The sequence below is a fragment of the Mus musculus genome, chromosome 9 (assembly GCF_000001635.26).
Source record: "Mus musculus strain C57BL/6J chromosome 9, GRCm38.p6 C57BL/6J".
Lineage (NCBI taxonomy): Eukaryota > Metazoa > Chordata > Mammalia > Rodentia > Muridae > Mus > Mus musculus.
Window position 1 is genome coordinate 106,317,404 of NC_000075.6, and position 14,259 is coordinate 106,331,662.

A 14,259-nucleotide genomic window follows, 5' to 3' on the forward strand; every position below is an offset into this window, starting at 1 on the left:
CTATCTCCTGAGAACTAGGATTAAAAGTCATCACACCTGGCCTTTTCTATTTTTAGATAGATAGATAGATAGATAGATAGATAGATAGATAGATAGATAGATAGATAGATAGATAGATTGTGTGTGTGTGTGTGTGTGTGTGTGTGTGTTACAGTGAAAGAGTAGAAGTCTGAAGACAACTTTCAGAAGTTAGTTCTCTCTTTCTACCATGTGGGTCTTGAACTCAGGTCATCAAATTTGGAAGCAAGCACCTTGACTCCCTGAGCTATCTCCTCAGCCCTAGGTTGTCTTCTGACCACGCCTGCCCAGAGCCGCCTGCTTCCCAGAGTACGTACGCTCTCCTTTCCACCATCAGTTGCTCACAGCCCTAGGCCTGAGCTTGGCTCTCCCAGAGCAGCCAGTGTGCGCCTGGGACAGGATGCTGAGGAGTCAGGGTGTGGAGGCCATTGCCTGGGACCACCGAGTCATGTGCCTCAGTGCGTGAGCCTGGTAGCTGACTGGCTTTGGCCCCTTCCTTAAGGCTGTTTTTGGTTTTTGTTTTTACATTTTTGTTTTGTTTTTTCATGGTCTCAGACTAAATGAAGAAAGTAACTTTCTGGCTTCATTTGTTCCTCTGGCAGCTGCTGGCATGGGGTGGTACGGGCATCCCTCGGGCCACAAAGGGAGGTAGAAGCTACATGTCTGGATTAGACTCCAGAGCTTCTCATTTGAAATGGAAAACCCCTTTTTGCATTTTATATTTTCCAGATTGGCTAGTGGTGTTGACCATGTGGTGTAAGGGTGTTGGATAATACTTATGTTTATGTTCTTATTGGTTACCATGGCAAAAGAAAAAAAAACTCAGAATAGATGGTTTCCATGGAGATTATCTTACTGTTAGTTTCCCTGAAGGCCTAGACACTGCTGTGGGCTCAGTGGATACTGTTACTGCTATCAGAGGCTCTCTCTATGAAGTGCCATCGCCTTGCACAGACATTCTTTCCAGTTGGGCAGAGCATCTGCCTCCCATGCTTGCAGAGCCCAGTACCCTAAAGGTGGTGGCGACCTGTGGCTCTGCTTCCTGCCAGAGTTTCCCAGTGTGGCCTCAGCCCACAACACTTGTCATCAAAACAAACAAAAGCCCTTGTGTGGCAGAATAATTCAGATTAGCACTGGAGTGGAGCAGATAGCATACCAACCCCTTCATCTGGATTCTTCACTTGCCAACCTTACATCTTCCCCACGCTTGTTAGAAGCCCTCAGAGCACTTCTTTAATTCCAGATACAGCATTTTACTCTAAATAAGGATTTTCCTTGATTGCATAACTGTAAGGCTATTGTCACATCCAACAAAATTAATGATTCCTTCATAATAAATACCTAGAACATGTTGACGTTTTCCCACAAGTGAATATCAAGAATGTCATTTTGTGGGGCTGGGGATATGACTCAGTTGACAGAGTACTGTGTTTGATTCCCAGCACCAAATAAAAACAGGTGTGGTGATCTATGCCTGCAACCCTGGCCTTTGGGAGCAAAGGCAAGAGGATCATAAGTTCGAGTCATCTTTGGCTACATAGCAGTTTCAGAGCCAGCCTGGGTCACATACGACTGGGACAGGGGTGGGAGTAGGGGTGTCTTTTCACTCGAGTAAGGATATAAAAACTTGCATGCCCATGTGTATCATCCTGCTGTCTCCGCTCTCTTCTCCACCCTGCCCATAGTTCTGAGTCAGGCCAGGAACAAGGGCACCTCCTGGACCCACTGTCCTTTGGGAGACCCAACTCTTCCTGGAGCTATAGTGCCTACATAGGCAAGCTATTGCTAGGTGACCTGGGCCAGGCACTGGATAGGATACGCTGGCCTTCTTTGGAGCCTGCAGGGGGAGGGGAGAGAGGGATGATGTAACTATAGTTCTTTCTGCTGTCTGCAACTTCATTTTCCAGGAAGGAGAGGTCATGAGACCCCATGGGACACAGCCTCCCTAGGAAGCATGGGGCACTGGCATCGGATTCTAACTAATCTGAGGCCAGCTGCCTCTGCTGATTGGCTAGAGTCAGGCCTGGATATCTGTCTTGGCAGGCCTAGTTCATATACTTTTATGCTGTGCAAAATATGAATTAACTGAGCTTGGGAGTGATGCCTGGGGTCTGATCGGTGGCTCTGCCACTCTCCATTGAACTAAGTGCAAGGAAAGTTTAAAATAGTCTAGCCTTTGTTCCCAGAGTTTTAAAATTCAACTCCAGTAGTTACAATGATCTGTCTTCAAGTGCATCTATAAATAAACTGCTACTGTTCCTCTTTGTCACCAAAGCTTCCGAGTCTTCCAGAGACGTCTCTGCGGCTCATCTTCATTAGATGCCTCTCATCTGTAGGGCAGCTGCAGCCATCAGCAGGCTGGGCTGACACATGGAGTTTGTAAAAACAGCATGGCACATTCCCTTTTAAAAACCCAGTTCCCCCCAAATTAACTCCGGAGGGAGAAATAGCAGCTTTGCATTGGAGAAGCTTGGAGAGAGGACAGTGCCCCACAGAGCCATCAGCACTAAGTCCTGAGTGACAGACCCTGCAGGGGCAAAATGTGTAACCTCAAGTCAGTCCCATGAAACATGGGGCAAACACAAATTGAGAAAACAACCATCTAGCATTGTTGGGAAGTATCAGTCCTGGAGGCCGGGGGAGCTGACACAGATGGCAGGAGGCTGGGTAAACAGGAAAGGATGCTGAAGGGGCCAGGGAGCGGGCGCGGGAGCGGGCGGCTGGTGCTGGCAGAGCCACAGCACACGGACCTCAGGACCCAAGTGTGGAACTCCAGCACTCATGTAGAAAGCCAGGTGTGGAATGACAGGGACAGAGACAGGATGGTCACTGGCCGGCCAGGCTAGCTTAATCAGTGAGCTTCAGGTTCTATGAGAGACCCTGTCTCAAAAAATAAAGTGGAGAGCAACTGAGGAAAGTCAACAATGTTGACCTCTGTCCTACACACACACACACACACACACACACACACACATGAAAATCCTGGATAATATTCTGTCTAGACTAGGGATTGGAGAATATCAGCTGCAGAAACTGGTGAAACTCACATAACTTTGGTTAGTGGTGTTTCCCAGTGTCGCTCTCCTGATCTAGTGACTATGTATGCTCTGGTTATGTAAGGTGCTAACATGGGGGGCAGAGAGTAATGGAAATTCTCTGTACTATATTTTGCAACTTTTCTATAAGTCTAAAATTAGTTCAAAGCAATTGAATCTTTTATTACAAGCCAGCTGCAGTCAACACTGGGCCTTTGTTAGAGTTCTTCATCTCCTTCCTCCCTGCCCTCCAGGCACTTGCTGTATGGAGACTCGGTGTAGCTGTAGTGGACTCTACAAAAGGTTTGTGGGGCCGACCTGAGCACAAGCTGTCCTGACTAGGACCCCTGTGTGTCCCAGGGGAACACTCTTTCCCAGGAGGGAGTCTCTGCTTGGCTACATTGTTTCCTTTATTTAAAAAAAAAAAAAAAAAAAAAAAGGTTCCTATCCTCTGACCACTCACCTTTATTCTGATTGCCTTCCTTAAATATTAGCTCATTTTAAAAACTTTTTGTTCGTTTGTTTGGGTTATTTTTCTTGTTTGTTTGTTTGTTTTGTTTTTAAGATGATCTCTTTAGCCACAACTGGCCTGAAATTGTCTATGAAGACCAGGCTGACCTTGGGTTCAGAGATCTGCTCGCCTCTGCTTCACCTGTGCTGGAATTAAAGGGGAGCCACTCCATTGTGCCTGGCAAACACTTATTTACTGTGCGTGTGTGTGTGTGTGCGTGTGTGTGTGTGTATGTGTGCGTGCGTGCGTGCGTGCGCGTGTGTGTGTGCGCGTGCGTGCGTGCGTGTGCGCGCGCGTGTGTGTGTGTGTGGGTGTGCGTGTGTGTGTGGTTTGTCGCACCTGGACGGGGAGGTCAGAGGTTAGCTGCTCTGTGTGCATCCCAGGGATCCAACTCAGGTCTCCAGGCTGGGCGGCACTGAGCTGAGTCACGTGAGGCCTGGGCAGAGGCATGTCTCTCTGAAGTCCTAGGAGACTGTGAGGAAAGTGGGCTTCACTGGGGTGGCCCTGCCTCCTGAGCTGCTTGTAAACCAGGTTAAAGGACCTAGACTTTACTCTGCCCTCTCGCTCTGTGTGTTCCTGATCCCACCTTACCAAGGTGCCACCAATGTGTGTCTCTGACTGTGCTATGGCAGTGATGCCCTGAACACCACCCCAAAGGCTGGTTGTTGTTTCTAGCCCCAGGAATGAAGGACTGGGACCTCCTGGGAAAGGTGTGGTTGTGATGGGCGTGGTCAGTTGCTGTCTCAAGGCCTCCCTTGGTTTAAAGTGCTTGGCTTTCTCAGTTTCATCTTGTTCCCTCACCCCTCACTTCTGAGAGCAGAGGTGAAGCCTGCCTGCCAGGGCATGCTCTCTCCTCTTTTGAAGACACCCCTAGCCCCCACTCTGTGTGGAAAATGGTTGGAAACTTTTGCAGAGCCAGGCTGGTTGTGGGCCCAGGAGTGGCTATCTCGGCCCTGGGCTAATCAGAGTGGGGTTCTGTGCTTTGCCCGTTTATTGTTTGCGCCCACGGGCCCGAGGACAGCCTAGATGTAATGGAATCACCGGCATTCCCTCTCTCTGAGGGAATCATAACATAAAAAGGAACCGTATTGCCTTTGGTCTCAAAACCCAGATTGCACTGGCCTAGGTGGCAGGGAGGGCCTGGCATGACTGTGTTGATCAGGCCCATAGATTCCTTGCCGTCTATTTTAAAGACACACACTCAGTTTCCAAGCAGTGAGAACCTATGTAGAGTCGAGGTGTAGCTGGCTGGGACCTGGCTGGGATCTTTGGTCGCAGAGCACCCCATTCAGCTGTGAGCCCCTGCTTTGGCCTCAGACCTTGTATCTGTCTGCCCCTCAACTTAAGCCTGACCCAGCACCCTGCCCTCCCCAGAGCCTGGGGTGGGGAACAGGCATGGTCATAAGTCTAGAAAGCCAGCAGCTGTAAGCGAACCCTAGGACCACATTTGGGCCAGCATCGGCCAGACTGCCAAACAATTAGATGCTTTTAAGAAACCAGAATTCCTCGTGGCTTCAGAGCTATGTTTAGAACCAGAAGTTTGTTCCCTGTTGGATCCCAGGCCAGAACCCAAAATTACAAGACAAATAAGGGTATAGTATATCTAGTTTGCAAATTGTGATTTAAGAAGCTAGCCCTGCCTCTTCCACATGAGAAGCTGGGTGTGAGGCTGAGTCCAAGTGAGTTCCTCCTTTTAATTCCCTCCCCAGGGCCCAGTTTAGCAAAGCTGAAGGCAGCTGTAACTTCTGAGAGCAGCCAATGGCCTGAGGTCAGGACAGACCTCTGAGCTCCTCTTGCTAAGTGAGTAGACTGCAGTGAAAGAAAAGAAAGCTGAAGAGATTTAACAGTGGTGTGTGTGTGCACGCACACGTGTGCGCATGTCCATCTAGTCCTTCCAGTGTGGTTTTCAGCCTTTCTTTGGAAACTCAGTGAGATGCTTTGATGTGTTAAGTAGGCAGTGAGCAGGCAGGCTGTGCAAGGAGGAAACTAGTGAGAACCCAGCCCTGGATCACCCCAGCCTCCCCATTCTGGCCCCATATGAAGCCATGGGTCAGTTCTTAGACACTGGTCCATTACAGAGTTTTCATTTTCGAAGCAGGCTAGGGAGAGGACAAGGTCCAGGGTGCACAATTAAAAGAAAAGGAGAAATGTGTACTCTGGGCAACCATTGATCATCACCCGCCCACCCACCTGCAGCTCCGTTCTGTTAGCTCAGCATCGTCCAGTCAAAAGGCAGGTGCTTCTGGCTACTTGCCCACTGTGTGCGGTCCTTGCTTGATGTTGTGTGGATCCCTGCGTAGCTAAAGGCTGCTCGGGGACCCTGCCCATGGGAGTGTGCTTCTTCCTCTCTTCCACTGAGGAGACTGCACTGAGATGAGACGCTCTGCTCTACACAGGTGGAAACTAGTTCCCATATTGCTGGCAAGCCTCACGCCTCTCACCTAGAGTCATCAGCCTGCAGCTTAGCGTCTGGGCGCTGCTCTGTGGGGAGGTGGTGCTCTTCACCTTGTGTGTGGAGTGGTAGTGATGGACTGACTGTCAAGTGTGGGATGTGCTGGACAGGTCGGCTCCTAGGGGCACCGAGATGTAATCATAGCTTTAGAGGGAGTTGATCGAGTTTTGTAATTAGAATGGTAATATTCACCTTGAAGAAAGGTGCAGTTCTGAGTTTTGTCAAACAGATCCAGCTAGGTAATCCCATACCCCGACACATGACCAAGATCCAGAGTATTGCATTTGTTTCAAAAAGTTTCCTTGTGCCTCTGAATATACAAACAACACTAATTGACTTTCTTGTTGTAAGATTTTGTTTGTTTGTTTGTTTGTTTGTTTGTTTTTGAAACAGGATCTCACTATGTAGGTTTGGCTGGCTGGAACCTGCTATGCAAGCAGGCAGGCCTCCAACTCCTAGAGACCTGTCTGCCTCTGTCTCTGCTGAGATTAAAGTCAGGAGCTATCATACACAGCTGTTGTGGGGTAGGGTTTTGTTTGTTTGGTTTTTGTTTTTGAGGGGTTTTTGCATATATGTGTGAGTAACATGTAAACATGTGTGGCTACATGTATATGCAGTTAAAGTGTGCACGTGCTTGTGGCGTGTGAACCCAGAGCTTGCTGATTCAGCTAGCCATCTCGCTCTTGGAGTTCTGTCCCCATCCCTAGAGTACTGGGGTTCCCAGCCGCCGGCACACCTGCTCAGCTTTATGAGGCTGTGGGTACACCCCCAGTCCTTATTCTAGCCGGCCAGGCCCTTTACCCCCTAAGCCGTCCCCCCAGCCTCACGTAGTGAGTTTGCTGCCTAAGTTATTTTGTGCCTCTTAGACTTATGAAAGTGGGATCATACAATTACTCATTTGAGCTGGTTTCTTCCAGCCTAATTATTTTGACATTGATCCACGTTGTTACATGTACAAGTAGTCATACCTTTTACTACTGGGGAGGAGCCAATGGAGTGGATACATCCCAGTCTGTTTATCTCCCTGAGGGTAAGCATTGGGTTACAGACAACATCGCAAAGCTGCTGTGGGCTTTCATATGCATGTTCATATATCTATGGATATATGCTTCTGGTTTTCTTTCTTTTGTTTTTTAAGATTTATTTATTTATTTTATGTATGTGAGTACACTGTCAATGTCTTCAGACACACCAGAAGAGGGCATTGGATCCCATTACAGACGGTAGTGAGCCACCATGTGGTTGCTGGGATTTGAACTCAGGACCTCTGGAAGAGCAGTCAGTGCTCTTAGCCACTGAGCCATCTCTCCAGTCCTGCTTCTGTTTTTCTTACAGTGTATGGCTAGAACATATAATGGGTATAATACAAAGCTTATACTAGTATAAGCTTTTAAGTAACTGTACGACTGCCGTGGGCCCCCGTGCTAGTCTTACTCAGTACAGGGATCAGACCAAGGGCCTTATGTGTGCTAGGGAAGCACACTGAGCTGTGTCCCTAACCTTAGCCCTTTTGGAGGCTGACAGGACAGTTCTTTCTTCCTTTCTTTCTTCCTTTCTTTTAAAAATGTATGTGTATGATGTGTTTCCTAATTGTCTATATATGCCTTGTGCCCAAGGGGATCAGAAGAGGGTGTCAAATCCCCTGGAACTAGAGTTAACAGTGGTTGTAAGGAGCTGGAGAGATGGCTCAGTGGTTAAGAGTACTGACTGCTCTTCCAAAGGTCCTGAGTTCAAATCCCAGCAACCACATGGTGGCTCACAACCATCTGTAATGAGATCTGACTCCCTCTTCTGGGGTGTCTGAAGACAGCTACAGTTTACACACATATAATAAATAAATACATCTTTGAAAAAAATAAAAAAAAGAGTAGTTGTAAGCCACACTGCACGGTGTTAGGTACAGAGCCCAGATTCTCTGGAAGGGAAAAAAAGCTTGGCTCTTTCAGGTTATTCCCCTTTTTCTTCTTAGGGGAGGATTGCTGCTTTTCCCCAACTCCCAGTATCCTAGGCCCTTTGTATAGTCAGCCAACCTAGAGACCAGCCAGGAAATCGACCCAGAGTGATTTCTCTGACAGCAAAGACCTACAGGCGGTTCAGGTTTGTATTTAATGAGATTTCATGGGTTGATGCCTTGTGTGCCTGAGATAGTGATTTTAATACATCCCTGCTGTGTATGAAGGGTGGAGCCCATGGTGGCATATGACAGGGAGCTGGCAGAAGGAAAGACATCCTTTAAACATGCTGGCAGAGCCTAGAATCCTACTCCAGGGTGGCCTGAGAAGAGACCCCTACAGGTCCCAAGGGAGTCTCCACATGTTTCTTGTGGGTTTGGTACTAAAATAACAATTGATGTAAATGGCGTAGTGTGGAACTGTACCTGTGGACTGACGTTGGTAGGGAGTTTACTTAGGGTGCACTGTGTTATTAGTTTCTTTTCCCCTGCTGTGGGAAAGTACCTAGCAGAAGAAGGGAAGGAAGGAAGGTTTATTTCAGCTCCCAGTTTGAGAGGATGCAGTTCGTGCTGCTGGAAAGGCATGGTGGCAGAACATGAACTAGTGGCCGCAAGCCAGGAAGCAGAAAGAGATGGATGCTGGAGTTCCGTTCAGTTCTTCTCTTTTACTCAGCCTGGGACCACGGCCTGTGGGATGTTGAAAACACCTGACGGTCAGGACCAAAGGTGTGTGCCCCGATGACTCCAAGAATAAGTATCCCACCGGAGAACCACTGTGGCCCCTAGGATGCTTCATGTTAAACTGCTGTGATCTTCGCTCTTCTGCACTGCTATTGCATCTGCAATTCCATTACTAGGGCTCTACTACCTTGGCACTTAGCTTTCCTGTGTCTGCTTTTGTGCTTATTCACAGGGCTTCTCAGGGAATGCTACAGCTCTTGAATGCTGGAGTGCAGGTGAGCGACGGCAGGGCTGTGGGGGCGGGGCTGTGGCCCTTTGCTGCAGTGCAGATGGTGAAGAGGTCTTGTCACAGGAATCTCACTGCTCCTGTGGGTTGGGCCCATCCAGACATCAAGTGTTTGTGGAGGGCCTCTGTTCTCACCTGGGCAGACATTCCAGGATAGACAGGGAGGGCGGTGATGGCAGAAACGGATCGGCTCAGAGGAGCTGCTGGCCTCCACAAAGACACTAAGGAGAAAGTGCGCAACCAAGTCCAGCTGCAGCCACTTGACCTGTCACCTGCCACAGACCGCCTGATAGCCAGGGATTTGTGCTTTGAGGTTAGATCCCAGCAGAGTGATTTTGAGCAAGTACATAACATATCAGGGTGATCTTTCCTGAGAGAACATTTAGACTGAAAAATAATAAAGCCATCCCTACCGTGAAGGAGGCTCGAGGAGTTAGTGAGGTGACGTTAGATCAGGGCGCACAGTAGATGGCAGGTAAACATCACTGGCCAGCCTCAGTGTGGTGATTCTGGGCTTTGTTCTTTTGAGACAGGATGGCCCAGACCATGGCCTAAGTTCACTTGGAGTCCCAGGCTGGCCTCACATTTGTGATCCTCCTGCCTCAGCTTCCCGAGGGCTGGGGTTACAGGGACCATGCACAGCTTCCAGAAACCCCAGCACCTTCTTAATTGTTTTCCTTTTGTTTTCTTATTACATTTTTTTTCTTTTTTTTAATTAATCCTACCACCCGGGAAGCTGAGTTCAAGGCTGGACTGGTCTATAAAATGAATTCTAGTACAGCCAAGGCTACACAGGAAACCCTATCTCAAAAAACTATACACACACATACACACACACACACACACACACACACACACACACACACACACACACACACAGTTTGTTTAAATTGAGTGTGTATGAGTGCACCAGTCTGTGTGTAGTGTCTCGTGTGCATGGAGGACAGAGGACAGCGTGTTAGTTTTTTCCTTCTGCCATGGGTTTGGGACTGAGCTCAGTAAGCACGGGTCCTCATCCTGCCATCCCATATGTCTCCACATGTAGCCCAGGCTACCCTGGAAGTCACAGCCCTCTTGGCTTAGCCTCCACCTGCCAGGATTTGCATGTCTTTCCTCAGTTTCCTTTGTTGTGGCATGAAGACAGCCCAGACCCATGGTATCCATGGGAACACATAAATCCCCTGGAGCCACTTCTCCAGCTCGGAGCACCACAGCTCCAGTCTTTGCTGCTCCCTTGGATCTGCTCAGCTTTGGCACAGACGGAGATTGCTAAAGTTGGCGCTCACTCCCCACCCCCACCTCATCATCCCCTGTTTCCAGAAGCTCAGCTCAGCACTGGCAGCTTCCGGGCTGCTCTGCAGAAACACTCAGAATTGCCATCCCTCCTTTCTGGGCAGCAGGCAGCAGGCAGCAGGCAGCACCAGCCTGGCCATCCTCAGGAAGATGCCTGCTGTCGGGACAGGATGCCTCTAACCTTCTCTCAGTAGTCTGTTCTGGTGGGTCCACAGTTCTCCTGCCTTGAGGAAGAGTGTGTCTGTCTGAAAGGAGTGGGCAGGGGCACAAGGCTTGATGGTGACTTCAGGTGAGCTCATCTAACTTACTGACCCCATTTTACAGATGAGAAGGTAGAGGTACTAGCTAGAGTGATAGAGTCAAGGCCTCTCCTCACCTGTGACAGAACCACCTGAGCCTGGAGCGCACTGTGCTGAGTCCAAGCTGTCTTGGCAAGGCTGGCAGGCTTCTGAAGTGTTTCCTTATGGAATGGGCTTCTGGGTACATTGATTCCAGGACTGGAAGAGCCCTGGTCCTGATAGCCAAGAGCTTAGGAAATGTCCACATCACACAGCAGGCATGTCAACAGTAGGCATGTGGTCACGACACCAGTCTCCTCAAGAATGTCCCTTTGGCTCACGTCTCACACTCAAGTTCTTTGGCCACCAGAGCTGGCATTTTTCAAGTTCGCATCAATATGTCCTTGAGAGTTTGTGGTTTATAAGATCAGAACTCTTTCCTGATAAAGAGAAATATTCAGGTAGATTCCACATGCTGACCTGTCATGCATTCCTTTGTCACGTGAGCCCTCTCCTGCGTCCATTCTTTCCAAGGACTATGATGTAATCCTGGTGAGCATGCCCAGGCCAGGTCATCCCCACAGCTGGGTTGACACTGAGGGGAGATGTAAACAGCCAGCTGATGACGGGTCTGCAGGCATCCCAGCGCTGTCAGGGCTGGGTGCTATCCTAGCTGAGTCCCAGTTGTCCCCAGTATACTCCACTGCCTGTGGCTCTGGGAGGTGGGCAGCTTCTGGGTGCAGTAGGCTTAGCTCTGTGGTACAAGGGTGGTCCACAAGTATGAGGAAAGGCGTGACAAGCACAGCCCACACGGGAGCCCCCTGAACAGGCAGCACCAATTCCTCTGCCTCTGTGTTCTGAAGATGACGTAGCTAGAGGAACAGGGCGGGAAGGAGGAGGCTCAGGTGTTCAGGGGCAGAGGAGCTCCTGCTGGGGAGGACAGGTACTTTTAGCAGAGTGAGAGGGTAGGCAAAGCATCCATAGGGAGAATACTGTGTGAGTGCCAGGGCACAAGCAGGAGAGGGTGTAGACGGAGGTGGATTGGATTGGACAGAGCCCAGGGGTGACATGGTACCTCTGGAGTGTCCACTAGACACGTGTGGGTCATCAAAGCTTGGGGACTGACCCAGAGCATGGGCCACTATTGCATAGTTGATCTAGCAGGATTAAGACTGTGGCATCTGCTGAGGCTGCCTCTTGACCCCATGCTGTGCTCAGGGAATAGTGCTCCATACATGCAGGCTGCTTCCTGGGACAGGAGAAGCCTTCATTCAAGTACAGAGAGGGGCTCTACTTTTATGATTTGGGAGTTTAGTCACTCTTCAAGTCATAAAAACCCAAGGGCCTCCCATTCCTGGAGTCCTGTTTGAAGCAAGCCAGCTGTGGCTGTCCTGTGGATTCTGGCTCCTGCCAGCCATCTGGGCACAAGAGTCACATAGAGATCTTTGTTTTTCCAGGGGATCTGGGGCAGGGCAGGGGTTGGAACATTCCCTCTAATTTCTGGACCACAGCTGCTGGGCCGTTGGGAGGGCAGAGTTGAAATCAAGCTGTCTGGGAGAAGAGGGGCTTCAGGGCCTTGCAGCCTTCATGTCTCTGGCTTCTCCACAAAGCATCCTGCTTGGTGCCTGAGAGTGAAGAGTTGTGAGCTGGACCAGCCTCCCTGAGGACCTCTGAGACCTGAGAGTGCTTGGAGCACCCAGGGCTCCACCTGCCCTGTGCTCAGGCCCCATCTAGTATGGACTGCTGGGCACTCAACTCCACTTCTCCCCAGTCTCTGCCATGAAAGATGGGCATGTGGACCTTGGTGTGTGGAAGGGGTGCGTATCCTGTCCCTGCTGTTCCTGCTGACATAGAAGCCATTTCCTCGGCCCTCCTGGCTTCTCAGATAATCCTCTAGAGATGGTCCTCTTCTTGTTTCCTCAACTACTAAATAGACTGAGGGCCTGGTCTCTTTCTGTCTTTAGCCAAAAATGGATTTGCCTGTCCCACCAGGCAGAGACAGGAGTCTGGAGTCAGTTCAAGGCGAGCCCCAGGAGTCCATCAGCATGCCTCAGACACTGACCAGCACCCTGGAGCACATCGTGGGCCAGCTGGACATCCTCACGCAGGTAGGGCCTGATGGGCTACACCTCTCGTCTGCATGGCTGTCTTGCTTGGCTTGATGTTGGTTGGCTGGTATTGAGTTTTCATACCAATGAGCCAGGATCACCTTGGTTGGCCTAGGCTGACCTTGAACTGGAGACCCCCTTACTCCAGCCTCACTCAGTATTGCTGTCAGAGGTGTGTGTCTGTCACCATCCCTAGCAACTGCTAAGTTTTTAAAGGCAAGCTCAGAGTGCCTTTGTGTTCCTCATGGACCATGTCCTTCACTGGATCAAAGGCATGGTGCCTGTCTTGTTATGATTTCTGTTGCTGTGATGAAACACTATGACCAAAAACAAAAACAAGTTGGGGGAAAAGGATTTATTTGGCTTATGCTTCCTCTAATGACAAACTAGAAAGTGGAAGTCAGGATAGGAACTTAAAACAGGGCAGGAGAGCCGGGTGTGGTGGTGCACGCCTTTAATCCCAGCACTCAGGAGGCAGAGGCAGGCGGATTTCTGAATTTGAAGCCAGCCTGGTCTACAGAGTGAGTTCCAGGACAGCCAGGGCTACACAGAGAAACCCTGTCTCAAAAAACCAAATAATAAAACAAAACAAACAAACAAACAAACAAACAAAAACCCAGGACAGGAACCTGAAAGCAGGAGCTGATGCAGAGGACATGGAGGGATGCTGCTTACTGGCTTGCTCAGCCTGCTTTCTTAAAGAATCCAGGACCACCAGCCTGGCTCCTCCCATGGTGGGCTGCTCCCTCCCTCCCTCATCAATCACTAAGCAAATGCCCTGGAGGTTACCAGCAGCCGGATCTTATGAAAGCGTTTTCTTAACTCAGGTTCCCTCTTCCCAGATTACTGTACGTGTGTCAAGTTGACATAGAAGCAGCCAGCACAGCGCTTACACCTTTGGTTTTAGCACCGGGGAAGCAGAGGAAGTGGGTGTTTGTGAGTTTGAGGCCAGCCTGGTCTATAATTAGTCTTCAGGCTGCTCTTAATAAGTTCTAGGCTGACCAAGGTTACATAGTATCTTAGAAAAGAAAGAGAGAGGGAGGGAGGGAGGGAGGGAGGGAGGGAGGGAGGGAGGGAGGGAGGGAGGGAGGGAGGGAGGGAGGAACAAACGAACGAACGAAGGTTGGTTTCTGTGAGTATAAAAGGGGGTGTGGGGGCCAGAATGGATCTGTTTTCCAGCTGACATTAATGAACTATCAGTGTCTTCCCTGGGATTCTGACTTTATCAAAAGCTATGGAAGCCCCAGCCACTAGACTCCAAAATCACCACACAAGTCCCTGCCAGAGTTTGCCTGCCCTGGTATGGCTGGGTCACAACAGTGCTTTGAGTGGAATACTGTCCATTCATGCTGTTCTCACCTGGCGGGAACTAGAGCCTGGGAGCTGGACTCTCTGCAAGCCTGGCTTTGACCTCAGTGCCATCTGTGCTTTGCCCAGCTGCCTGTGGGATGGCCCCTTTAGTGCTTTAAACTCCGGTGCCCTGACTGATGCACAGGAGGTCGGGGCGCTGACCTTTGCTGTCTTGGTAAGGGTTAGGGGATTTGAATCTCTGCAGAGTGCTTGGCTCTTGCCTGATTCCAGGTATCTGCTGAGTAAACATTTCCTATGGCCTGTGGTCCTCTTCAGTGAGGTAAATGTGGGTCCTG

The 14,259-nt window shown here is 49.8% G+C and overlaps 1 protein-coding gene across 2 annotated transcripts in view; it reads left to right on the forward strand.

The window, feature by feature from the left end:
• The window catches only part of Poc1a (POC1 centriolar protein A), a 71,080-nt gene that overhangs the window by 37,961 nt on the left and 18,860 nt on the right, over positions 1–14,259 (forward strand). The window contains exon 10 of one of the 2 annotated variants that reach the window (XM_006511831.4): positions 12,498–12,613. In XM_006511831.4, coding sequence (XP_006511894.1) covers positions 12,498–12,566 — 69 coding nt within the window. In that variant the 3' untranslated portion in view covers positions 12,567–12,613. Of the gene's footprint in view, positions 1–12,469; positions 12,614–14,259 lie in introns of both variants that reach the window. The other variant, NM_027354.2, reaches the window with a different exon arrangement.